General features: G+C 41.6%; 2 protein-coding genes across 5 annotated transcripts in view; one reads left to right on the forward strand and one right to left on the reverse strand.

Annotated features, from left to right (window-relative positions):
• The window catches only part of LOC133642488 (uncharacterized), a 32344-nt gene extending 5607 nt beyond the window's left edge, over positions 1-26737 (forward strand). Inside the window, exons 1-3 of one of the 2 annotated variants that reach the window (XM_062036705.1) lie at positions 10843-11250; positions 15172-15283; positions 24711-26737. In XM_062036705.1, coding sequence (XP_061892689.1) covers positions 24733-26058 — 1326 coding nt within the window. In that variant the 5' untranslated portion in view covers positions 10843-11250; positions 15172-15283; positions 24711-24732 and the 3' untranslated portion in view covers positions 26059-26737. Of the gene's footprint in view, positions 1-10842; positions 11251-15171; positions 15284-24710 lie in introns of those variants that run through there. The other variant, XM_062036704.1, reaches the window with a different exon arrangement.
• rsad1 (radical S-adenosyl methionine domain containing 1) overlaps positions 1-27997 on the reverse strand; it is an 83498-nt gene that overhangs the window by 15964 nt on the left and 39537 nt on the right. Inside the window, exon 10 of one of the 3 annotated variants that reach the window (XM_062036702.1) lies at positions 24743-25909. The exons of 1 other annotated variant lie outside the window; for it this stretch is intronic. In XM_062036702.1, coding sequence (XP_061892686.1) covers positions 25893-25909 — 17 coding nt within the window. In that variant the 3' untranslated portion in view covers positions 24743-25892. Of the gene's footprint in view, positions 1-24742; positions 25910-26091; positions 27882-27997 lie in introns of those variants that run through there. One more of the 3 variants, XM_062036700.1, reaches the window with a different exon arrangement.

A 27997-nucleotide genomic window follows, 5' to 3' on the forward strand; every position in this document is an offset into this window, starting at 1 on the left:
CTGAAGTCTAACAACTTATTCAACATAACAACTATGAAGAGGTCGAGGAAATTCTTAAAACACAATTTGCCCCACCTTGCTAGCAGGAATCGAAACTAAACTTGATGTGTGTGTGTGTGTGTGTGTGTGTGTGTGTGTGTGTGTGTGTGTGTGTGTGTGTACTTTTCCCCACTCCCTCTTTTATCAGGCCTGTACCTCATGACATGATTAATAATGATGTTTGTGTGAGAGAGCATTCATTGTGTTTATCTTCTTCTAACAGAGTGAAGGCCAATTCTAAGGCATTTTTATTTTGCCAAAAGGAGGAGAAACTATTCCCCTAAACATTTCAACTTTTTCCTTGAAATTCACATTGAGGCTATGAAGTGTTTTGTTCTCCAGGGTCATGGCTCCCCTGTGTCATGCCGTATCGTTTTTGGCACCATAAGCAAAACCAATAACAAAGGAAAGACCACACAGCATTGACATAATGTCTCTAAAATAAAAGCAAACTATCATACAAAAGAGTAAAATACTGAAAAGTAGGGTTTGGGTTGGGTCAAATTAATAGATCAAAATGACAAATGACCTTTTATTGCTTGTATTTTGACAAGCTCCAAAGGACAACAAAGTCCTCAATATACTTTTGAGGGTTACATGAATCTTTTAAATCAGTTTTTAATTCTGTTTTGCAGTCTTTCCGCCACTAAAGGACAAATGGGATAACAACAGACAAAGGCCACAAAGAACAAAAGCATCACCATGTCTGAAGAACTCAGGCTGGTTCTGGTGGGAAATACAGGACTTGGCAAGAGTGCGTCTGGCAACACCATCTTGGGCCGCGAGCACTTCCTGTCAAAGTTCAGCTTCTTCTTGGTGACCCGCACATGTCAGCAGGGAAGCACTAAGCGGCTACTGGACACTGACCAGGAAAGACCAACAAGAGTGAAGGTGGTTGACCTACCAGGCTTCGGGGACACTCACATGAGTGAGGATGAGATAAATACTATGATGGCTGATTGTTTGGCTTTCTGTGCTCCAGGACCACATGCTTTTCTCTTGGTGGTGCAGATAGACTGTTATACAGATGATGTGAACAAGGCTGCGCTAAATGTAGCCAACATATTTGGGGAGGAAGCCCTCAAATCTCACACTGTGATTCTTTTTACCAGAGGGGATGATCTTAAGGGGAGGAGCATTGAAGAATACCTGAGAGATGCTCCGGCTGACCTTAAAGGTCTGATCAAAAAATGTGGCGGCCGGTACCACTTGTTCAACAATAAAGACCCCAGTAATGTGGCACAGGTTGAAGAACTCTTGATGAAAGTGAAGAGGATGGTGGAGAAGACTGGAAGTGGGTTTTATACCAATGATATGTTCAAAAAGGCAAAGGCCATCCTTCAGGAGGCGGAGAAGAAGACCAGCATGGTCCGTTTCAAAAGTCTGTCTCCACCCGCATCTGGGGGAAACCCTCTCCTGTCTCCCTCAACTGCACTCTGGGAGAAGCTGAAGAAGGTAGTGGCTTCTGCCGCTATAGGCGTGGCTTTGGGGGCAGCATTTGGCGTGGCTTCCCCCGTAGCAGCTGCAGGCACGGCATATCTTGTAGGGTCTGCAGCCGTCGCAGCAGCTGCCTCAGGAACAACTGCATTAGCAGTCGGGGCGGGGGTCGGTGCAGGTGTGGGTGGCCTCGTTGGCATTAACTGCGGTCTTGATGCTGAGAGTCCAATGGAGGGCGTTAAGGAAACTGCCAAAACGGTTAGCAAAATAGGACGTGTTGCAGTAGCAGCTGGTGCAGGTGTCGGGGCTGCTGTGGGTGCAACTGCAGAAATAGTTTCTGGTCTCCGGAGAACATCTTCCAGCACATCAGCAGTAGCATCAGCTGGTGTGACCAGTGCCCCTGTTGCTCAATCACGCATCAGATCTGTCGGGAAGATCGTTGTAGAGGCAGTAGTAGTAACATTGATAGCGTTATTAGCAACATTGGCAGTAGTAATAGTGGTATTATCAAGATGGGTAGCAGCAGTAAGAGAGGTAGTAGCAAGATGGGTAGCAGCAGTAAAAGAGGAATTATCAAGAGGGGTAGCAGCAGTAAAAGAGCTAACAGCAAGAGGGGTAGCAACAGTAAAAGAGCTAACAGCAAGAGGGGTAGCAACAGTAAAAGAGCTAACAGCAAGAGGGGTAGCAGAAGTAAAAGAGGTAGCAGCAGGAGCGCTAGAAACAGCAAAGAATTTTGCAACACGAGTGGTAGCAACAGGAAAGAATATAGTAGAAGGAGCGGTAGAAACAGTAAAGAAGGTAGTAGGATGAATTCCTCTTTTTTAAATGCACTGCTTGCTTATCTGTTTTTTTATCCAGTGCTTTCAGGCTCTTATTTCTACTTTATCTATGTTTCTGTTTTATCTAGTGTGTGTCATGATTCATTTCTATTTTAATTTTTTATTATATATTCTTACTTTCTATTTTTATTTTTAATACTTTGTAGCACTTTGAGATTTTAACAAATGTAAAGTGCGTAACAAATGCAATTCATTATTATTATTATTATAAGAGTGGTAGCAGCAGCAAGAGAGGTAGCAGCAAGAGTGGTAGCAGCAGCAAGATAGGTAGCAGCAAGTGGGGTAGCAGCAAGAGGGGTAGCAGCAGCAAGAGGGGCAGCAGCAGCAAGAGGGGTAGCAGCAGCAGGGGCAGCAGAAGCAAGGGTAGCAGCAGCAGGGGCAGCAGCAGCAAGAGGGGCAGCAGCAGCAAGAGGGGTAGCAGCAGCAGGGGCAGCAGCAGCAAGGGTAGCAGCAGCAGGGGCAGCAGCAGCAAGGGTAGCAGCAGCAGGGGCAGCAGCAGCAAGGGTAGCAGCAGCAGGAGTAGCAGCAGCAGGGGTAGCAGCAGCAGGGGTAGCAGCAGCAGGGGCAGCAGCAGCAAGGGTAGCAGCAGCAGGAGTAGCAGCAGCAAGGGTAGCAGCAACAGGGGCAGCAGCAGCAAGAGGGGCAGCAGCAGCAGGGGCAGCAGCAGCAAGAGGGGTAGCAGCAGCAGGGGCAGCAGCAGCAAGAGGGGTAGCAGCAGCAGGGGCAGCAGCAGCAAGGGTAGCAGCAGCAGGGGCAGCAGCAGCAAGAGGGGTAGCAGCAGCAGGGGTAGCAGCAGCAGGGGCAGCAGCAGCAAGAGGGGTAGCAGCAGCAGGGGTAGCAGCAGCAGGGGCAGCAGCAGCAAGAGGGGTAGCAGCAGCAGGGGTAGCAGCAGCAGGGGCAGCAGCAGCAGGGGTAGCAGCAGCAGTAGCAGCAACAGGGGCAGCAGTATTTTTTACTTTTTTATTTTTATTTTTTGTCTTGTCCAGCTTCTCAGGCAGATCATAGTTGATGTAGATGCCCATATCGGCTGTTCACATTTACTTTACAAAAGACAAGTGTAGGATACTTCCAAGTCTGAAGAAATGTACGTGGAGGTGGATTTGAATAAAAAGAACCATTGAAATGTCTCAAATTCACCTCCGATGGTTGGATAGTTGACCACAATTTTAATGTCAACCATTGGAGGGAGTTCATATATTATCAAGCCAATATTGCCTTTTATCTTGCTTCTATTGATTTGCACCTTTAGCAGGCATGTCATTTGTCAGTCGATAGTCTGGAATACGTCTTTTTTATCTGTGTAAAAATATTTTTAAAATATGTTCCGTTTTTCTTTGTTTTTTCCGACCTACAATCATTTTGAAACAAACAACATGACAGCAAGATATTTGTGATTTCATGCTTTACACTACAAATCGCTAATCAGATAAATTACTGTATATTACCAAATAGTAGCCCGGGCGTTTATTTTACAAAATGGGGTCAGACCCCGGGCGGCTATTAGGACATGGGCGGTTATTTGCACAAGGCTTTTATTTATTTTTGCACCAGCCTGCACCAGGCCATTATTTGGTTACAATGGTTACTGTCCAGTATTTTTTTTTCGTACAAACAATTTTAAATGTAAAAGCTATTGTAAACATACAAACAAAAAAACAAGACTATCAAAAGACAAGAGATCAACAAGGCCTCAACATGGCAGTACTGCAACAATTGTCAAATAGAATACCAATACTAAAAATAAATACACTTTTTAAATAAAGCAACCTACTGGGAAAAATACAATTATGGTACCAAATACTCAAGTATTAAAAAACACACCATCAAAACAGAACAATAATACTGTCACTTAAATAAAATAAAGGCTACAGTACTCCAAGTTTTAAATAAAGAAGCATACAAGAAAAATACAATTATGGTACCAAGTACTCTATAAAACCATCAAAACAATAATACTGCAGCAAACGCAACCCCAAATGCAACTCAACCCCACTCATCATCCTCCTTCTCCTCCTCCTCTCCCTCACCCCCCTCATCATCATCCTCCTTTTCAATCACAAGTTCATTGAGGAACTGCTGTTCCTCATCACTCTCCTCCTCTTCCTGAACCACAGCAGCAGCCTGCTGTCTAGCCCTCAACAGCATCTCTCTGCCTGCCTGACATGGCTGTCCCTCCTTGAAGCAGTAAATGAGCTGGTCCTCACTCCCATCAGCTGCCACCGTCAGCCCACACACCTTGTAGGATACCAGAAAGTAACATCCAGCTATGGCTACTGTTTGCAACACACACACACACACACGATTAAGCCAGCCACTTGTTGCACCAAACACCACCCCGGTGTCTCTCGCGGTGACATACAACTCCTTTGCCTTAATGCTGATCATTTTGCGGGACACACGGTGGTTCAGTCCACGAACGTGATGTATCCACTGACACAAATTAGCATCAAGCTCGTCGCTCACTTTCTTCCTACCTCCATCCGGGGGGGGGGGGCGTTTTCCATCGATTGCCGACTGAGATAGTAGTTCTCCCTTTTTTTGTTTCCATTCTCGTACACGTTTTGGGTCAACGTTAAACTGCCTGGCCGCTGCCAAACCAGAATTCTGCTCCGCATACTTCACAATCGCTAGCTTGAACTTTAAGTCAAGTCAAACGTTCTCTTCTTCCCCCTTAAAGTATTCCCGTCCATCAGTTGTGGTGTACAAGTATCCTGTTCATTCAACTCACTGCTACTGTTGCTTGCCATGTTGAAACTTGTCCTCATGGGTTTGTTGTGTGTTACGCTATATGCGGTGACCCATTGCAATATGTTGATTACCCAGAATCCCCACGTGACGTCTGCTGTTACCGTAATGACCAGAATTATTGCACCTTTGCTTTTCCTTTTAGCTTATAAATTGGGTTTAATGAAAATGAAATCAATATGATTTTAATCTAAATTATGCAAATAACAGCCCATGGGCGGCTATTTGGACATAGGCGTTTATTAGGAAGAGGCTGTTAATTCACAAAATGGGCTCAGACCCCGGGCGACTATTAGGACAAGGGCGTCTATTTGCACAAGGGCGTCTATTTGGTAATATACGGTAAGTTAGATAATAATAATGATTGTACTCTTTATGATTTTTACACTTGGATCAGTTAGAAGTGGAGAGGGAGTCAAAGAGACAGAAATTGGCTATAAAATCCAAGGCAGAATCCACTAAAGTAGAAACAAAAAGGAAAATGCAAGCTATACACAATCTGCTGCACCTGGGTGGGAAAATGTTTTTTTACCATAGTGGGAGAGGTGCATGATTTTTGAACATGCTTATTTTGAATATTGCTTTTTTCCCCATGCAGTACACGACAACCGTGGCCTTTTGATTTTCTTTTGGTGAATGGTTGCATTTGAAATTGTATGTTCTGATGGCGAGCACCAAATAAACCATTCTTAAACCTTCTGGTCTTGTGGTGTTTTTACCTGCCAGTACCACTGAATTAACGTGACGTTACACCGCAGAGCGCAGTAATGTTGTGGTGTGGGTCACTCAATGCTGAGTACTCTTACGTCCCTGCACATAGTACAATAGTACAAGCAGATAGTCACGTGTACTATTGTACAATTCATTTGAAATGATGTATCTTAACCAAAAAAACTTAGTTATAAGGACAACAATTTAACATTCACCCTTCATTTTAGTCAACAATTTGTGTTTTGAGTTCAGAGCACTACTTTAAACTACCGTATTTTCCGCACTATAAGGCGCACCGGATTTTAAGGCGCACATTCAATGAATGGCATATTTCAAAAGTTTGTTCATATATAAGGCGCACCGGATTATAAGGCGCACCTGTGCATCCATATATGGAATTCTCTTTACAATAAAGACTGTAAAAATATATTCCAATTGAAAAAAATATATAAAGACAGAACAATAAAATCATATGGACATCCATAAGTGTTTACATTTTGCTTTATATTTATTTTACTTATTTTTTGCCTGGTTTTGAATTTGTTTTGTATCATCCCGTGAGGTGTATATTATTTTTTATATATTTTATTTTATTTTTTTGTTCGGTTTGTACTTCATGAAGTTTTGCACTTGTTGTGTTTTTTTGTGTATGTGTTTTTTTGTTTGTTTTCATTATATTTGGATGTAATTGTTGGTTTATATGATATCATTAAGTAAGACTACGTATTCTGTTGAAGGGGGCAGGAAAATATAACATTTTTCTTCATCCTGCTCCTTCTCAGGCATTGGTGTGTAAATGTATGTAAATGTTTATCGATGAAAGATGCACATCAATGAAGGAGACAAAAAATAAATTTAAAAAAATTGGTCCATATATAAGGCGCACTGTCAGCTTTTGACAAAATTGGAGGTTTTTAGATGCGCCTTATAGTGCGGAAAATACGGTACTTTATGGCTTTGAGAAAAACTAAGACATCAAGAATATAAATCAGTATAAAAACAGTTTCATTTTGAAATTGATGTGTATTTCTGGTCTTGTCATCCTGGTCCGGACAGAAGGGCGACACGACAGTGCGGCTGGATCAAAGGAGACGTCGGAGACACTTTACTCAACTAAAAGTTGTTTTATTACAAGCGAGCCTCCTTATACAGGACTGCAGTTCCTGGAGGAGGTCAAGTTAAAAAAAAATGAGGCACTCCTAAATTGGAGAAGCCAAATCATCAGTTGTATATTCCTCCTTTCTGTCTGTGTGTGTGTGTGTGTGCTAAGTCAGGACAGCACACCCTGACCATAAAGTAGGCCATAAGGTGAACAAGGAAAAAGTTGCTAGTGTCATGATCCATGGTCCGGATCATGTTTTGTTTAGTTATGCTGTTAGTTTTGGACTTCCTTAGTTCCTGGTTTCACTTCCTGGTTTTGTTTTGTTTCCATGGTTACTCATTAGTTTCACCTGTTCCACGTTTGGACTCACACACACCTGTCTCACGTTTTCACATTTTGAGTCACGCACCTGCTGTCACTATTATTTAAGCTCCCAGTTGCCAGGCTGTCTTCCTGGCATCATCACCTTCTCTTCACTAGATAACTTTTACCCATGCTTCCATAGTTCCTGCTGAACTTTCCATGCCAAGTAAGTTTTTGTTTATTGTTCATAGTTTTGGTGCCCACGTGCATGTCTTTTTTTCATAGTCTAGTTTTGTATTTCCGCCTATTTGCGCACCTTTTGTTTTCATAGTCTTTTTACCTCCGCTGTGAGCGCCTTTTGTTTATAACTTTTTGAGCTTTGTTAGTGTAAAATAAAATCATGTCCTTACCTCCACGCCATGTCCGCTTCAGTTCATTTGCACCACGGGAGAACAAATCACGCCATAGACCAAGTCTTGACAGCTAGAAAGTGATTTTCGTTCCCACATGGTACATTTTGCTAAACAATGATGTTTTATACATTAAAAAAATCAGTAGAGACTGTGTTATAAGAGGAAGTACAAAATAAAATAAAATAAAGAACACTTTGGTCCAAAATGGCTGACATCCATCAAAATATCGAATAATGCTGAAAAATGGAAATACAAAAAATCTGCATTACAGTTTAGAATGTGTACACAAAATGGTGTAAAACAATATTTACATGAACAAAACAGTGTTGATGTCACAGCAGGTCTTGAGTATTTTTTTTAAATACATTTTTGTATTATTTTGTCTTAACTTTGCACATTGTTAAAGCCATATCTCAAGAATTATTTGATTTTCCTCAAATTTGGCACAAACTCAAACTATGATTATTATAATTTTTTTAAGGTCAAGTGCACTGCAACCTCACATTCTATTTTTAAAATATTTAACTTAAGTAAGTAAAAAAAAAATAATAGTAAAATACTCTGAGGGATTTTTCTCAATTGTGGCAAAAACTCAAATGTTTCTTAGAGAACTAACTGATTAAGTGTGACTTTGTGTATTCTGAAGGAGGAAGACATTGTTCATCTCTTAGCTATCACTATCATCACAGCCATCATCCCATGTGCTTTTGTGTGTGTGTCTGCCTCCGACCTTTAGATGCAAGATACATCATGTCTTGACAAACAGATATCACTTTTAGGTTGACATCTTCTGGAATATCAACATGACAGGCTAATGTTGGTTCCTCTGTTGCACCTACAATCCAAGCAATAACATTGTACAGTTCAAGTGGCACAACACATTTTGCTTTTAAATCATGTGATGTGTGTGGCCAGGGGCACGTCACACCGGGAGAGTCACACAGTAGCTGCTTCAATGTCAGCGCTGCACTATAAAGTGTCCTGGTGTTCTCAGTAGTTTGTTGTTCTTGCCATGTGTTCAGTGTCACTTTCACCTTGGCTTACTTCAGTTGTGTGTGTACCTGATGGATGAGGTAATCTGTCTATCACTTATCTGCAGACAATGTCTCAACAAAAACCAGTTTGCAGATGTTGCGCTTGAAACACCAGTTGGGGAAAGTCCAGAGTCAGCCTTCTCTTTCATTGATCCTGCCTGCAACATAAGAACACAGGGAAAGAGGAGCACAAGGGTGTAAATAAAGATATATTCAGAAGTATTAGTAGTTTAAATATACTATCAAAGCCTTTTTTTAAATGATTTATTATTCTTTTGATATTTTCCAGCATAAAAGTGTTTTACATCGCTGGCAAAAAAAAGCTTCTGTTGTTACCTGTAGTTTGAAGCATCACAATCTTCATGTTTTTAAACCGTATTTAAAAACATTGGTCATAGCTGCTTCATTCTCAGCACCTCCTGATTAACAATTATCCTTTGGCGGATGATCCTCTCGCAGAATATGTTGTAGCTGGCATCAAAGGTTGGTTCACTTCTGAAAAGAAACACACACATTTAGTATGTGCCAAAAGGTATGCAGTCAAGATTGTAGCTACATACAAACAGCCTTTACAAGTGCATCTAAAACACATGTAATATCATGGAAAAGTCCATTCAAAAAGTGAAACTTTTATTTATTCTATATTCATTTCATAATTATTGACACTGTATCTGTCATGCATCTATAATATGAATTGTAATTTATAATGTTTATATAATTGATAATGCAATTTAATAACTCACACTTCTTCAGTAAGTGTTACATCAGACTTTGTCATGAAGCTGGTGTACTTTGTCATGAAGCTGGTGTACTTTGTCATGAAGCTGGTGTACTTTGTCATGCGGCTGGTGTACTTTGTCATGAAGCTGGTGTACTTTGTCATGCGGCTGGTGTACTTTGTCATGAAGCTGGTGTACTTTGTCATGAAGCTGGTGTACATTGTCATGAAGCTGGTGTACATTGTCATGAAGCTGGTGTACTGTCTGGAACAGGACTTGTGGTACCGCACCTCCATGGCCACACAGTCTCTGTCTTCAATATGCAAGAGAATGCTACTGTAACCGAGGGTTTATAAATGTCGCCTACACAGTATATGTAGGTGTACCAGGCCTGGCCCTAACCAATCTGGCGCCCTAGGCAAGATTTTAGGTGGCGCCCCCCCACATCGGCAGTGAAGTGTATATACTCACAAGAAACCGAATAGCTTTGTCTTTGACCTTTTTTTTACTTAAAGAAAGCAAATTAACAATCAGAAAAGTTAACAAGATAAAAAAATAAATAAATAAATAAATGAATACAAAAAATAAAAAATGAATATATGAAATACAATATTTTTTACATACATAAACACAAAATAAAACGTGTCAACAAGTTGCATAAAGTAAATTAAAAATACAATATAAATAAGGCACTGCACAAAACAAGATATCAAACCAGTATGACTTTAACAACTATATTACAAAAAAAGGGGATCCTACAGAGTTCTCTATTTGTGCTTTTTAATATTGCATTAACTAGAATGACTTACAAATTACTGTACACCAGGGAGTACTGTAATTACCTAACGTTACATTATTATTTTCCATAACAATTTAGCCCCCGCCACAATATTAACCCAACGTTAAAACAGAACTAGCTATTTATTGATTAGCAATTGCCGAATCATGCAACATTAGCTTAATGCTAAAAAGCCAGGTTACTATCACATTCTGTAACAGACAAATAATTTCATGTAGGCTAACGTTACCTACCTGCTACCTCTGTTTTTTTCTCGTTTCTCCTCCTCTTCTTTTCTCCTTTTCTTCCCTGGGCACCTGACAGTTTTGGCCGTTTTGACATCTTGTGTTGTTTTTTGATGTGGTGACGTCCAAAAAGAGTCATGATACGGGAAGGGAGGGGGCGCACCGTGCGGGGCGTGGGGGGGGGCGTAATGTTGTAACAAATAATATTTCTATTAAATAGGCTTTACTTTGCATTTTAATTAACGTGGGAATTTTTTTTGTATTTAGAAATAATAATACCGGTACCAACTTTTTTTTTTCACCTAATATTGTGCACATATTTCTTTATGTATCTCTAATAACCTGAGATCCTTCAAAATGTTTTCATCCAATCGCACCCAGGACCTTGGCCATAGGCTCGGCCAATCAATGACTTGCAAGCTGGTGGACTGGCGAATGGGAGGAGAGGAGGGGCGGGACAAGAGAGAGGAGGGAAAAACAGAAAGAGACAGAAGATGGCGGCGCCCGAAGAGCTCCGAGGCTGACGAAGATTTTCGGTAATATAACAATAAATAACATGTTTAGCTCTTAGTTACCGCGTGTGTGACAGGGTAATCTGAGCTAAGGAACTGCTAAGGATTGAGTGGCGTGTGGAAGAGTGGAAGACTCCACGCTAACAACGCTGAGGATTCGTCCGCCATTATACCAGCAACAAGTACAGGTCGCGTAGTGCGAGGCACACGTCCTCGTTAGGTGTAGGGAAAAGTGTTTTTACTCAAGTATATATCTAACCGTCGTCAACGTGGGGGCCTCTTCACGTCAGAGAAGGACGACGCCAGCCTGTTGGTGGCTCCTCTCCCTGCTCTCCTCCTCATCCTCTCACGCCAGTGATATACGGTGCGGTTGGTGAGTAAAAAGACTTTCCTGCCACACATAACTTCACCATTTGGACCGGACAATGCGCTCATAATGGACACGGGTTGTTTTTGTAATTCAAACGGAACGTTGCGTGAGACAATCCAAACCGAAAAGGAACTTTGAATTGACTGTGAACAATGAGAGGACATTGAATGCTGTGGAAACTGTGTGAGACTGTTTTTGGGTTTACTATTAATAGCAAAGGTACTGTGTGTGCATTGTGTTCACAAGCACACGACTGCTATTTGCAAATGTGGGAATTTTGCTGGTTTTTTTGTGTATAGACATATGCTGATGGTGTTTAATCCAGTTTTCAGGTGTTATTGTGCCACTCTAGTGACGTGAAGGTGAACACAACGTTTTGGGTTTCGTATAGTGGTTACAGATTATTCGAAAAGTCATTCCTACAAGTCTATATTTTGTTTATATATTTTTCATTTACTTTTCTATTTTACTTAGTATGGGTGAGGGCGGACCTACGTCACTTCCGCCTACCAATCCCCTAGCAACCGGGAATTCGTTGAAAACAAACAAGCTCACAGCGAACACAGCATTGACAGGAAAAGCATTTAACGAGCGTTGTGGCTTGGAAGTCGGCGTTAAATCCTTCATTTACGCATTTTTACTTATTCGCATATCGTGTGAAAAAACGAAAATGTATTATTTGCGTCAGACTCGTCTCAGTGAACTTTAAAGCTTCTCAGGCTTAGCTTAGCTTGCTAGTTAGCTTAGCCTGCGCGCTACTAAGAAAGACGTGGAAGTTATCAACAACAAGATCAAGTGTTAGTGTATAAAATATTGAGAGATTTGAGGGCTACATGTATTGAATGGCAACATGAAAATTATAGGGTTTATTGGTTTTTAAAAACCCAACTGTTAAGTGCAAATTTAAACGAAACCGGTTTTCGAAAATAGCTAGCTAGGCTATAGACTATATAGTATAGTACTTACTTAACTTAATCCTCTTCTTCCCGGATGGGAAATAAGGCTTCGACGACTCGACGCCATTCATCTCGCTGCTGTGCTCGTCTCTGTGCCTCGCCCCATGTAAGCTTCATCTCTTTCAGCTCCCCTTCAACTGTTCTTCGCCAGGTGTTCTTTGGCCGCCCTGGCTTACGTTTTCCCGGTGGTGTCCATCTTAACGCTGCCTTTGGTATCCTATCGTTGTCCGGTTTTCGAAAATAGCTAGCTAGGCTATAGACTATATAGTATATACCGCATGTTATTTTTGTACAACAACTTCAGCTGTCGAATGTTATAAGGTACAAATTCAACAAGTACAACATTAGCACGGACGTATAGCCAAGTTGTGGTTAAGAAGGTGGATTTTTGTTCCTTATATTTACCAGAAACGAAGTGATCCGAACACACGACCCGGGACTTTGGGGGACTCCAGTGAGAACCGTCCTCGTTTTCCCGGTGTAAAGCTGCGAGCCATTTGTCTCGTCTCTGTGGGCTTTTATCACGCTTTGGCAGAACAAAATACAACCTTTGTTTTCCCTGTTTCCAGTTGTGGTTAGCACAACCAAAAACAACACAGTTTTCGGCATTTTGGAGGCAGAATGACGGGTTTAACCAGCGTAGGTCGACACGTTAAAGAGTAATGGCAACGGTTTGTTTTCAACGCCAGTCTGGTTGCTATGGCTCGAAGAACCCGTATGTAGCTCAGTTGCCCGGATGTCGGCCCTCACCCATTAGAGTACTAATGCTAGTGTAATAAATCACAATCTTTTTCAACTTTCACAAAACTGATTTTATTGTGCAGTTTTTTTCTTTCTCTGAAGTAGGGGCGTCTCGTCCTCTGTTCTGGAGCATAATAGTTAAGGGGAATACAGTAAGTCCCACACACTGACACTTACTCACTTATTCTGTACTTTAGGTTCTCACCGTGACAGGTAAAATCCTAGAGCCTAAACTATTGTGTTTTGACTGGACAGGCAGAGTGGACATGAGACTAATAGGCCTGGGGGTTAGGGATTTAGCTCCTCTAACTTCCTGCCATTCAGGGAAGAGTGATTTACCCCTACTAAGCAGACGTAGGTCCCGTCTGTTACATATAAAACTACAAAATAACAAACACGGAGGCTCCAGTTATACACAGGGACCACTTTATTTTCTTTCTTTTCAAAAACCTCCGCTCCACTACAACGTGTCATCACTTCCGCTCTTAGCGCCTTCAAAATAAGAGCTCAAGGCATATACTGTATAACAGCGTATAACAGGAACTTAACATCACAAAGAGGAAAGCCCATAAAAATAGGTTACACTACTGTCTTGCTTTATCCTGGCACCTCTTCATTCCTTACAGACGTAACATGCATGTAGCATATTTTGTTGTTCTTTTTTCCAACTTTTTTAAGGTGTTTTAGAGTATTTTCCTCTTCATCGCTAGACGTTGTAGACATCGCCATCTTGGATCCGCGCGGCTACCTGATTGGTCGAATGTGAAGCACGTGACAAAAACGTCACCTCTTGGAAGGAAAATATTGTTACGCCGAGCAAGAAATAGTCCCGACTTTAAACACTAATTAAAAAAATACTGCTGGATGTCAAGTGGAGAACTTTTTTATTTCTCATTGAAAACCCAAATATCTTTTTTAAGAACCAAAAATGATTTAGTGCCCAGACATGGGAACGAGATGAAAGGAAAAACGGGTTGACTTTACGGCCTATAGGGCCAGCAAACACATTGCAATGATTATTGTTCCTTCTGGCTGTCAAAGCCATCATCATCTCACCTTGCAGAGAAGAAAACTATACCACACTTACCTAAAGCACACTTTATGTGGCAGTTAGTATTCTAAAGACTGAAACCAAGAGAGGAGATTTTTACTTTGACTTTCGTTTCACGTCATCCTTCAGTGTTTGCCAGGAAATTCCTCAGCTACGCCCTAAATGATCTCTTTCCTTGTTCTTGTTTTTATTCATGTGATTCTGACGGTAAAAAGGACTTGGCAACCACAACCATGCTTTACCTTTTACTGTGTAAGACCTCTCACAAGGACAAGCGGTAGAAAATGGATGGATGGATGGACCTGTCATAAGAGCAGTATTTTTGTGCACAATACAGGAGACATTTTGTCAGCAGATGCAAGCAAATAAATGTACCGATACATAAAAGGACAAAACCTGTGTGTGATATCGATTTGATAACAATTTGCTACAGGGACAGTATTGCTGATACCACAAGTATTTCAGGCAAACAAAAAATGTGTGTCATCAACGCATTTTTACAATATTTTATACATTATTTGCAAAATATAGTCAATGGTGCAAAATAACTAAAAGAAAAAATATTATTGTTTCCTATTTACATCATTGGCCTTTGCCCCCGTCCCTGTAAACAATGTAACAATATATAAATATATAAATTATAAATATATAAATATAGAGAATAGAAATAGCAAAGTATCAGGCAGCTATACCGACACTTTCTGGTATTGGCCATATCTGCGTTGAGACGTACGATAATCGGTGTAATTTTATGACTATTTCAGACCCTCATTGAAACAATCGTTAAAATAAAACCAAAAAGGTACAATAATTGTAACTGTTCGACACATGGCTATTAGCAAACACAAACATGACACTAGCAAACACAAACATGACACTAGCAAACACAAACAGGACATTAGCAAACACAAACATGACACTAGCAAACACAAACATGACATTAGCAAACACAAACATGACACTAGCAAACACAAACATGACACTAGCAAACACAAACATGACACTAGCAAACACAAACATGATATTAGCAAACGCAAACTCACGTGACTCTTTACAGACAGGTGTGGAGTGTCATGTCTGTGTGATATGCATTTCTTTTATGTATGAAAAGCGCTTGATAAATAAAGCTTGATTTGATTTGACTTTTCATTCAATGACTCTTTTAACTTTCAACAGAGAGGATTCTTCTTCCAGTGAAAGTCTCCTCATTCTCCATCTTCCTTCCAATCTCTTCACACCAGCAAAAGTTTGCCTCTTGGAGCGGACAACTAGCTAGAAACTTCTTCAGGTAGTTTTCATCACTCTTTAATCTTGACCAGCTAACTGCTATGAGATAACTGTTATGCTACATCACCCTTAATTATGATGTATAATATTTGTGTTTCATAACATGTTTGTCATGAGGTCATTATACTTTCTAGGGATGCAACCATTAATCAAGGTTCAAGTTCAAGGTGATATTTCTTTATTTGTACCCGAAGGTAGAAAGAAGCTTTGATTCATATTATTTTGATTTGATTAATAATTGAGTGTAACTAATAAAAATAGCTTAAAAAAAAAAAAGTTAAAAAGAAGGTAAGGAAAAGTAGAACAACTTAAATGTAAGGTGAATTTAAAAAAAAGTTGAATTGATGGTAAAATATGGTTTCATACATGTAAGGAAACTTCATATGTATAAACTTTTTCCTTGAAATACACATTGAGGCTTTGAAGTGTTTATTTCTCTCGTATCGTTTTTGGCACAATAAGCAAAACCAATAACAAAGGAAAGACCACACAGCGTTGACATAATCATTATGTCAATGCTGTGTGGTCTTTCCTTTGTTATTGGTTTTAAAAGAGTAAAATAATGAAAAGTAGGGTTTGGGTTCAGTCAAATTAATAGATAGATAGATAGACAAATGACCCTTTATTGCTTGTATTTTGACAACGTGACTTTTTCCCGGAAGTGAGAACCAGCTGTACAACAGTCAAGATGGCTGTTGTACAGCAAGCAGCGTGGGAACTATCTGACTAAACAAAGGGAACTAGATCTTCCTGCAAAAAGCAGATGCCAGCAAAAAATCCAGCTGTGCAGTGGAATAGATCCTTGTACTTTGGTTCTGTCCATCTGACGTGATTCTACACGACAGAACAGGTGAAAACTCTGAAAGTAATGGAGGTCCACGACTTATTTGTGTGTGACTGGGTCAAGGAAATTGGTATCTGGAGTCTCCCCGATAATTATGCGTTCTTGTTGCTCGGCTAAGGTTGCATTTTATGATAGGACTTGCGAGGAACGCGTCCATGTAGACCAACTAGTGCCCCAGACAGATCCACACCCTCGACTGCTTATCCATTTAACAAACTAACAATTACTGAATCATCGCCAGTAATTATATATGTGGTCTGACACGTTTGTCTACAAAATAAACAAGAGGGGAGACTTAGAAGTATTTTATCTGACAAAGTATCATTCACTCTGACTTTCTGGTTTCTATTTGTTGAAAAAACAAATAATATCAAGATAATACTTTAATGGGAAAGTAGTATATCAAAGTAGATCAAACTTTTAACGATGCGGTAAACTTGCGCGTTCTCCAGCTCTGCTCCCTTGACACTTTGTCGTCGTTTCCTAAATTGTCGCACTTTTACACCCTTCTTGAAGAAACTTTTATCGTTTTCGCGATGTGAATGTTTGGTACAGCAGAATACAACGCAGGCATTGGTGAGTTTTTCTCCGAGAGACTAATTGGTGCCGAGTAGCCATTGAGAACAGACGCTGCTTGACCACCACGTGTGTTCAATGAGCTGGACGTGATCTCATTCAAATCCAATTAATACACTGAAAGTGCAATTCTGGCTATAAACTGTCGCTTTGAGTATAGTTTGGGCTCACAACAAATAACAATCGTTATGTATAAATTACAACATACAATCTATAAACAGGCTGTGAACATTTGATGATAAACTAAAATGAAGTGGCACACATACAGCATTCTTACAGCAACCTGCATTACCACCTACCGCCAGCAACGGGCGCTGTTTAACCACAATAATCTAACACTGGAGCTACATTCTACCAAATTACATGTGTAGGCTAAAATAATACTTTTAACTTTTAAAATGTGTCTCAATTGATTTCAAGAAACACGCTGTACTTAAATACGACGCCATCTTAAAAACAATATGCAATTTGTATATTTTGACCCTCTTGGCTTGAGACCAGAGGGCATGAGACCAGACTACAGTAGGATGGAAGTGGGGGAGAATAGAACTGAATCTGAAAATCTGCAAGTTGAAAATAAAAACCTGTAAGACTTGAATGAAACAAATGAGAAAAAATACATCAACAATTTTTTTTTTTTAATGTGCTTTATTTTTTAGTTCAACATTTTTAAAATACCAATACTTGCTTTAGTGTCCATGCAACCTTTTCTACAATACCAAGTTGTTTTACATTTTCAATACCAAAACTTAGTGTGGCGGTGTCAGCAATGACATCCGCTGGTAATCTGTCAGGTTCTTCAGCTGTAGTGCAGAGGGAGAGGTGGTACCAGGTGTCCCCTCCACCAGCCAGTCGAAGGGCGTGGGACGTCCGTTCTACGACCTAGAAGGGACCAGTCCACCTGGGCTCCGTCTACTTGCGCTTGATGACCTTGATCTTGACCCTCTCAGCGGGCGGAAGGGAATCTGTACGGAAGAACTGGCACACAAATTCTGCAATTTTTTGTGTAAAATACCATTTTGGTTTTACGCTGAGTCCTCCTTCCATGGTGGGCTGCTGGTCCTGTGAATGGCTGACCTGTATGCAGCTCATAGGGTGAAAAACTCAAAGGGCGGTAAAACAGTTTTATTCCTTCGAATGATCATTAACGCTAATTGCAACATGTCAATCCAATTAAATTTGGTCTGTGCACAGATTTTAGCCAATTAGTTTTTAATGTTCTGGTCCATCCTTTCAACCTTACCTTGGGACTCAGGATGGTACCCCAAACCTGTGTTCTAGTCCGAAAGCCTTTTCGACCAAGGCTAAGTGAGTATTTTTTTTTTAATGGTTGCCGTTGTCTGACCTAATCTTTTTGGGGAAACCATGTCGGGGTACTAGGTCATTCACAAGTCATTTAATTACTGATATTGCATCCTCTTTTGAGGTTGTTGTTGCTTCCGGCCAACCACTGTGATTGTCAACACAAGTCAGTACGTACCTTTCCCTTGTACCGTATTGATCATATCAGTGAAATCAAAGACTATACATGGTTCACCCTCACCTCCTCCATATTCTAAATTTGATCTACTAAACTACTATCGATGTGTAAAATCGTTATTTTCAAATTAAAATTAGTTATAACTTCTTACCCACGGTAAAAACGTTAAAACTATGGAATGTGTCAGAGTCGGATGATTGTCGATTTTGTTCCAAGGAGTCTGTATCCACCCTCACTCACCCCCTTCTGTTTCTGAAAAAAGGACTGTGTTAGTCATACTATCACTTTCAGAAACATCTAAGAAAAAGGTCAGCTAATAGTCAAGTAGCGGAGGGCAGGTCATGTTTGAGGTCAATGATTGTCTCTTTAGCCTCTATGGTCCACTGGGGGGTGTTGTTAGGGTAGGGGACCCCTTAGCAATATCACAAATAACTCAAACTCAACTAAACCCTATCTTTTATGTAATTTATTCAATATGGTGAAAGTAACAAAATATGCTTATATTTATATTGTCACCAATACTAGAAAAATACTACCCTTATGGCGGATGCTTTAGCAATAGTATTTTGAATTTTTACCACACCTGGTGGCCCCAATAATTCATTAAGTCAAGCTCATGTTGTAGAAAGTTGAATGATGCGGACACGTTTGTTACTGAATACTTTCTATCAGACTTCTGCCATGGCAACTTTGTGTATGTAATGAGCAACTATAATTATTTGATATGCTTAAATGTGTAATGTGTCGTTTTAGCTCAGCTGTTGTGTAGCTGCTAGTTCCCCGTAGCCTACAGGTGTCTAAAGTGCAGCCCATAGTTATGTGTTTAACATAACCATGGGCTAAACCTAAACAATTGAAAATGTGGTATTTGGGTGTCGGTGTAATGTTTGGCAGCTACGCCGTGTCTTATCATTGGACCTAAGTTATTTGGTTTTGTAGGCGAGACAGAGAGCAAGGGAACAATGTGGGACACTATTGTGTCCATCTTATACCATGCTAGCTGTTGCAAAGATATGTCAACATGAGCAGCCACACCTTGAGTTCAGCAATCTGAACCGGAAGTGGTTTGGTGACAGGTAACCTTCTTGTGACCCCAGCGAAGCCTTCGACCTTTAAAGAGGAAGCACACAGTTTTTTTGGTACCTCTGCATTCAGAATCGAATGGGTGGCTGATAAAATTGTCCGTTGACACTCATGTCCAGCAGGGGTCCTGTCGGTACTTCCTGCTGCGGCTCCTGATGTGGGCGTCCTCTTACACGCCTTCGTGTTCGTTTGTTGGCATGACGGAACCTTTCCTGTTCGGAAATGTTCAGACAGTCACGACTCCAGTGACCAGGCTGGTCACAGCCGAAACAGTGTCTACCCCAGACCGGCTTTGAAGCATCGTGTTGTCCACCACCCGAGTCCAACCGCACGTCTGTTGAGGATTCTTTCCTCCACCTGTTGGAACTCAAAAGCAAGGTCACCCACTGCTGAATATACCCTAGCTGATCTTTGACCTTTTGGTTCTTTTAACCTTTTATCTTCAGCGATCTGTAATTTAAGTAGTCGTTTCCTTGTTGCTCTGTCATTAGCCCTATTTTGCATGGGATGAATAAATCCCATGCACCTTGTATATCAGGGTTAACTTTGTCCAAAGTGTTTGGCCAAAGGTTCCCTCCCGGAGGTACAGGTGGTAAAGCAAGGTCAACAATGGCTTGCATGTATGCATCGGCAAGAGACTTATATTGTAGTATGTCCAAAGTGTTAATGTCATGTGTCAAAAATGTCTGCCGGAGAAAATGGTCAGACGTGTTCAAGGGGTTAATTTTCGGAGGCAGGATTAATCTTAGAGGGGGCGTGTTAATACCTCCTTCTCTTGTCACTGGAGTAGGGGGCGGTGTCCTAGTCAAAGTCTGGGCGGGTCGTTTGAATTGTCTTGCGCATGCGCGGCAGACAAAAAACCAATCAGTTCATTCTGTCATTAATCATCGTTTCTTTTGCTGCATTTCGTTTTTCCACGTAATCCCCGTTTACTTTTATAGTACGCCAAACTCTTAAATTCTCTCCCTGAGTGTTCCATTTTCACCAGCGCGCGCACACACACACACACACACACACACACACACACAGCAGCACACACACACGAGCACGCGTAAGCACTCCCGCACACACACACACACACACATGAGCACGCGTAAGCACTCCCGCACACTCACACACACACACTCAGCTGCACACACACACACGAGCACGCGTAAGCACTCCCGCACACACACACACACACACACAAGCACGCGTAAGCACTCCCGCACACACACACACACACACACACACACACACACTCAGCAGCACACACACACACGAGCACGCGTAAGCACTCCCGCTCACACACACTCACACTCAGCAGCACACTCTCTGCGTTTCACTTTATCATAAAACTTCCAGTTACTTTTTTATTTTTTTTTATTTTACCAGACGTTTGAGTTCACGACTTTTCGAGTATTGTAAACTCCCTCTTAACCCTTTCAAGGAACGTTCTCCTTTTTTTTCTCTACCTGCTAGTTCCATTGTCGACAACCGTCCATTCAATTGATCATTACACAGTAATGATTAATCAAATTTTTCCCCGACCGCCATCACATTCCTGTCTGTCACACTCCAAGGCCATGTGTCTATTTCTTTACGTTTTAGTGTCTTATCTCACTTGGATCTTTCAACCCGCTTCCTTACGTTTCAGTGTCTTATCTCACTGGGATCTTTGAACCCGCTTCCTTACGTTTCAGTGTCTTATCTCACTGGGATCTTTGAACCCGCTTCCTTACGTTTTAGTGTCTTATCTCACTGGGATCTTGCAACCCGAACTCATTAAGGGACGACCAAATTCCCAGGGTAAGCTACACCCAACTATTAGTTCACTCGTCAATGAAACTGCCCGTCACGGTAATCGAGACACAGTGGCCTGAGTTGACCACTTATTTACAATTTTAATGCAATGGCAGGCTCGGCAAAAATGCAATCAATCTATCAAAATCACCAATCTGTGCCTGGGATTACAAAACAGTGTTTGACTTACAGACTTCAGGACAGACTCCTAAAGCAGATTTTATATAAAAAGGCTCTGCTCACCTTGTATTGGCCATTTGAGTCTGTCCAGAAGATTGCAAGAAGTCATCAATCAACAGCGTGCCATCCCGGACGAGCCCCCAAATTGTTGCGTCGACCAGCATTCCTCCAATGGGGAATTCAAATTGCTAGTCTCTCCCAGATTCTTTTTATGGCACATAAGCTGATGTTTATATTCAATCAACAGGCAGCAGTTGGTATTTTGTGGTTTATTCTCCAAGCTTAGAGGACAAACTGAGACCAATCCAGCACACCAATCCAGCACACCAAACCCTCGGGACTTCCGGGGGTTTGGAAGTCCCGTGATCTTCCCTCTGTCCTCCGCCTGCTGTTTCCCCAGTCTAGCTGTGCTCCTTATCTTAGGAATGTAATGGCAGTCTCAACAAAGAGAATAAACAGCGCTCTGACTCTAACCAAGGACACTCGATTCCAAGCACTTTGTACCACACAAGACATTAGCTGATGTAAATATGACTATAGGAGTTTTTAGAAAGAAGTAACACTTAAATATGGATATGATTCTGATCTGCTTCCAACAGTAGCCATTGAGAACAGACGCTGCTTGACCACCACGCGTGTTCAATGAGCTGGACGTGATCTCAGTCAAATCTAATTAATACAGTGAAAGTGCAATTCTGGCTATAAACTGTCACTTTGAGTATAGTTTGGGCTCACAACAAATAACAATCGTTATGTATAAATTACAACATAAAATCTATAAACAGGCTGTGAACATTTGATGATCAACTAAAATGAAGTGGCACACATACAGCATTCTTACAGCAACCTGCATTACCACCTACCGCCAGCAACAGGCGCTGTTTAACCACAATAATCTAACACTGGAGCTACATTCTACCAATTTACATCTGTAGGCTAAAATAATACTTTTAACTTTTAAAATGTGTCTCAATTGATTTCAAGAAACACGCTGTACTTAAATACGACGCCATCTTAAAAACAATATGCAATTTGTATATTTTGACCCTCTTGGCTTGAGACCAGAGGGCATGAGACCAGACTACAGTAGGATGGAAGTGGGGGAGAATAGAACTGAATCTGAAAATCTGCAAGTTGAAAATAAAAACCTGTAAGACTTGAATAAAACAAATGAGAAAAAATACATCAACAACAATTTATTTTTTTTAATGTGCTTTATTTTTTAGTTCAACATTTTTAAAATACCAATACTTGCTTTAGTGTCCATGCAACCTTTTCTACAATACCAAGTTATTTTACATTTTCAATACCAAAACTTAGTGTTGTGGCTTCATAGGAAGGTATTGCAGTACCAGCAAAAGCAGGAACAAAAATCACATACCACGGCAAGCAAGGATAATGTGTGAGTCACAAGTATGTAAGGGACAAATGGGACAACAACACGAACATCCTCACATGTTACATAAATGTCATTATTGATGTACATATAATTGGAACTTACTTCATAAATGTGTCAGAACTTTATTACTTAGAAGCCCAGACTTCCCTCTCCCCAGCTATCTCCTCCCAAGGCGTTCCCAGGCTCGCTGGGAGACATAGTCTCTCCAAAGTGTCCTGGGTCTTTCAGGTGGCCTCCTACCGGTCAGATGTACTTTGAACAACTTCCCACGGAAGTGTCCTACGGGGGCATCCTGACCAGATGTCCGAGCCACCTAGAGAAAAGCCAGTGCTCCTAAGCTCCTCCCAAATGACAGAGCTTCTCACCCTATCTCTAAGGGAGAAACTGGCCACCCTACGGTAGAAGCTTATTTCGACAACCCAAAGCTTGTGACCATAGGTGAGGATAGGAATGTAGATTGAGTGGTAAAGTGAGAGTTAAACTGTCTGTTTAAGCTCCCTCTTCACCACACGAGACCGGTGCAGAGTCCGTATCACTGCAGACGCTGCACCGATCCACCTGTCGATCTCACAATCCACTCTACACTCACATTTAAACAAGACCCCAAGGTACTTGAACTCCTCCGCTTGGGGCAGCATCTCATCTGCAAGCAGGCGATGACACTCCACCCTTTTCCGGGTTAAAACCATTGTCTCAGACTTAAAGGAAAGGTGCTGATTCTCATCGTAGTCGCTTCACACTAAGCTGCAAACCGATTCAATGAGAGTTGAAGATCACACCCAGATGAAGCCAGCAGGACCACATCATCTGCAAAAAGCCGAGACCTACTCCTGCAGCAACCAAAGCAGATCCCTTGCTGTGCCTAGTAATTCTGTCCATAAAAGTTATGAACAGAATTGGTGACAAAGGGCAGCCCTGGCGGATTCCAACCCTCACTGGAAACGGGTCCGACTTATTGCCAGCAAGGCGAACCAAGCTCTGACACTGATCATACAGAGAGCCGAATGCTACTATTAAGCGGTCCAATGCCCCATACTCTCTGAGCACTCCCCACAGGATTTACTGAGGGATACAGTCAACAGCCTTTTCCAAGTACACAAAACACATGTAGACTGGTTGGGCAAATTCCCATGCACCCTCAAGGACCCTGCTGGAGTATAAAACTGGTCCACAGTTCCATGACCAGGACAAAAACCACACTGCTCCTCTTGAATCCAAGGTTCGACTATCGGGTGTAGCCTCCTCCTAAATATACCTGAATAGACAGTACCGGGAAGGCTTAGGAGTGTGAGCCCACAATAGTTGGAACACACCCTCTGGTCCTCCTTTTTTAAAGAGAGGAACCACCACTCCAGTCTGCCAATCCAGAAGCACTGCCCTTTTGTCCTTGAAATTATGCAGAGTATTGGCAAGCAAGACAGCCCCACAGCATCCAGAGCCTTAAGGAAATCAGCAAGTATTTTCATTCCCGCCCGACCCCTCTCACTGGTTGAAACTTCAGAGTCGAAGAGGGTCCAGCTCCTGTCGAGAAGTCTGGTTCCAGAACCCTTGCCATTCGTGAAGGTGAGACTGACAACATCCAGTTGGAACTTCTCCACCTCCCACGCAGAGAAGTGGCATTCTACATCCCTCGAGCTAGCTTCTTTAGCCGAGAACCAGACCGCCACGTTTCACCCGACCCCTATGGCCCCTCCCATAAGTGGTGAGCCCATTGGAGGTTTTAGCCCATTTTGCCTCTTGGGGCTGTGCCGATAGGCTCCAACCCCTCTCCGGCGGTGGAAAATGGATGGATGGACATGTTTTCTTTTTTATACTGGAGTGAAGTTTAAGAGTAGAAAACATTTGAATCCAAAATGTTTTTACCCACTTTCAACTCCCTGAAGACATTTTCATCCTATCTACTCTTTTGAGCTAAAATAGTTTTCTGTGTATCATTGATATATCAATGTTTTTAAAACTAAATGTTTTCAATTAAATATGGCAGATTATGTACAAATATTTACCTCCAAAGGACAACAAAGTCCTCAATATACTTTTGAGGGTTACATGAATCATTTAAATCAGTTTTTAATTCTGTTTTGCAGTCTGTCCGCCACTAAAGGACAAATGGGACAACAACAGATAAAGGCCACGTCTGAAGAACTCAGGCTGGTTCTGGTGGGAAATACAGGAGTTGGCAAGAGTGCGTCTGGCAACACCATCTTGGGCCGCGAGCACTTCCTGTCAGAGGTCGGCTTCGCCTCGGTGACCCGCACATGTCAGCAGGGAAGCACTAAGCGGCTACTGGACCAGAAAAGACCAACAAGAGTGAAGGTGGTTGACCTACCAGGCTTCGGGGACACTCACATGAGTGACGATGAGATAAATACTATGATGGCTGAATGTTTGGCTTTCTGTGCTCCAGGACCACATGCTTTTCTCTTGGTGGTGCCGATAGGCCGTTATACAGATGATGTGAACAAGGCTGCGCTAAATGTAGCCGAGATATTTGGGGAGGAAGCCCTCAAATCTCACACTGTGATTCTTTTTACCAGAGGGGATGATCTTAAGGGGAGGAGCATTGAAGAATACCTGAGAGATGCTCCGGCTGACCTTAAAGGTCTGATCAAAAAATGTGGCGGCCGGTACCACTTGTTCAACAATAAAGACCCCAGTAATGTGGCACAGGTTGGACAACTGTTGATGAAAGTGAAGAGGATGGTGGAGAAGACTGGAAGTGGGTTTTATACCAATGATATGTTCAAAAAGGCAGAGGCCATCTTTCAGGAGGAGGAGAGGAAGAACAGCAGGTTCAGTTTCAAAAGTCTGTCTTCACCCGCATCTGGGGGAAACCCTCTCCCGTCTCCCTCAACTGCACTCTGGGAGAAGCTGAAGAAGGTAGTGGCTTCTGCCGCTATAGGCTTGGCTTTGGGGGTAGCGTTTGGCGTGGCTTCCCCCGTAGCAGCTGCAGGCATGGCATGTCTTGTAGGGTCTGCAGCCGTCGCAGCAGCTGCCTCAGGAGCAACTGCATTAGCAGTCGGGGCGACAGTCGGTGCAGGTGTGGGTGGCCTCGTTGGCATTAACTGCGGTCTTGATGCTAAGAGTCCAATGGAGGGCGTTAAGAAAACTGCTAAAAGGGTTAGCAAAATAGGATGTGTTGCAGTAGTAGCTGGTGCATGTGTCGGGGCTGCTGTGGGTGCAACTGCAGAAGTAGTTCCTGTTCTCCGGGGAACATCTTCCAGCACATCAGCAGTAGCATCAGCTGGTGTGACCAGTGCCCCTGTTGCTCAATCACGCATCATACCTGTAGTGAGCACCGTGGCAAAGGCAGCAGCAGGTGTAGCAGCAACAGGGGCAGCAGCAGGATCTTTTACAGTGAAAATTGGTAAAAGAAAAACTCCCAACTTGGAAGAAATGTACGTGGAGGTGGATTTGAATAAAAAGAAACATTGAAATGTCTCAAATTCACCTCCGATGGTTGGATAGTTGACCACAATTTTAATGGCAACCATTGGAGGGAGTTCATATATTATCAAGCCAATATTGCCTTTCATCTTGCTTCTATTGATTTGCACCTTTAGCAGGCATGTCATTTGTCAGTCGATAGTCGGGAATACGTCTTTTTTATCTGTGTAAAAATATTTTAAAAATATGTTCCGTTTTTCTTTGTTTTTTCCGACCTACAATCATTTTGAAACAAACATGACAGCAAGATATTTGTTATTTCATGCTTTACATTACAAATCGCTAATCAGAAAAATTAAGTTAGATAATAATAATGATTGTACTCTTTATGATTTTTGCACTTGGATCAGTTAGAAGTGGAGAGGGAGTCGAAGAGACAGAAATTGGCTATAAAATCCAAGGCAGAATCCACTAAAGCAGAAACAAAAAGGAAAATGCAAGCTATACACAATCTGCTGCACCTGGGTGGGAAAAAGTTTTTTACCATAGTGGGAGAGGTACATGATTTTTGAACATGCTTATTTTGAATATGGCTTTTTTTTCCCATGCAGTACACGACAACCTTGGCCTTTTGATTTTCTTTTGGTGAATGGTTGCATTTGAAATTGTATGTTCTGATGGCGAGCACCAAATAAACCATTCTTAAACCTTCTGGTCTTGTGGTGTTTTTACCTGCCAGTACCACTGAATTAACGTGACGTTACACCGCAGAGCGCAGTAATGTTGTGGTGTGGGTCACTCAATGCTGAGTACTCTTACGTCCCTGCACATAGTACAATAGTACAAGCAGATAGTCACGTGTACTATTGTACAATTCATTTGAAATGATGTATCTTAACCAAAAAACGTACTTGTAAGGACAACAATTTAACATTCACCCTTCATTTTAGTGAACAATTTGTGTTTTGAGTTCAGAGCACTACTTTAAACTACTTTCTGGCTTTTTAGAAAAACTAAGAAATCAAGATTATAAATCAGTATAAAAACTGTTTCATTTTGAAATTGATGTGTATTTCTGGTCTTGTCATCCTGGTCCGGACAGAAGGGCGACACGACAGTGCGGCTGGATCAGAGGAGACGTCGGAGACACTTTACTCAACTAAAAGTTGCTTTATTACAAGTGAGCCTCCTTATACAGGACTGCAGTTCCTGGAGGAGGTCAAGTTAAAAAAAAAAAAAAGGCACTCCTAAATTGGAGAAGCCAAATCATCAGTTGTATATTCCTCCTTTCTGTCTGTGTGTGTGTGTGTGTGTGTGTGTGTGTGTGTGTGTGTGTGTGTGTGTGTGTGTGTGTGTGTGTGTGTGTGTGTGTGTGTGTGTGTGTGCTAAGTCAGGACAGCACACCCTGACCATAAAGTAGGCCATAAGGTGAACCAGGAAAAAGTTGCTAGAAAGTGGTTTACGTTCCCACGTCTGGGCACTACTCTTTTTTTGCATTTTTGCATAGACAATGCCATCGTGGACATTAGGTTAAAAGTTCTCTGCAAAATATCCTGGCGTTTTTTTTTAGAGCCATAAATGTATAAAAATAGGAATGACAAAAAAACGAAAATCTTATGCAGCTGTTTTTTAATGTAAATGTATTTACATTCATTCTGGAAACAGAATCTCTCTCACAAATTGACATTAATACATATACCCAGAGGGGTGGACTCGAGTCAGACTGGAGTCATGAATTTGATGACTTTAGACTCGACTTGACAAAATGTAAAGAGACTTGCAACCCGACTTAGACTTTAACATCAATGACTTGTGACTTCACTTGGACTTGAGCCTTTTGACTTGACAAGACTTGCTACTTTCCCCAAAACCTGAAGATTAAAAAGTTATTCAGGAGCGCTCCGTATCTTTCATTGTGTACGCGTCTGGCAGCGTGTTGTTCCTGTCAGTACAACAGCCAATCAAATTACATCTACGTTATTTTCGT

The sequence above is a fragment of the Entelurus aequoreus genome, linkage group LG25, assembly GCF_033978785.1.
Source record: "Entelurus aequoreus isolate RoL-2023_Sb linkage group LG25, RoL_Eaeq_v1.1, whole genome shotgun sequence".
Classification (NCBI taxonomy): Eukaryota; Metazoa; Chordata; class Actinopteri; order Syngnathiformes; family Syngnathidae; genus Entelurus; species Entelurus aequoreus.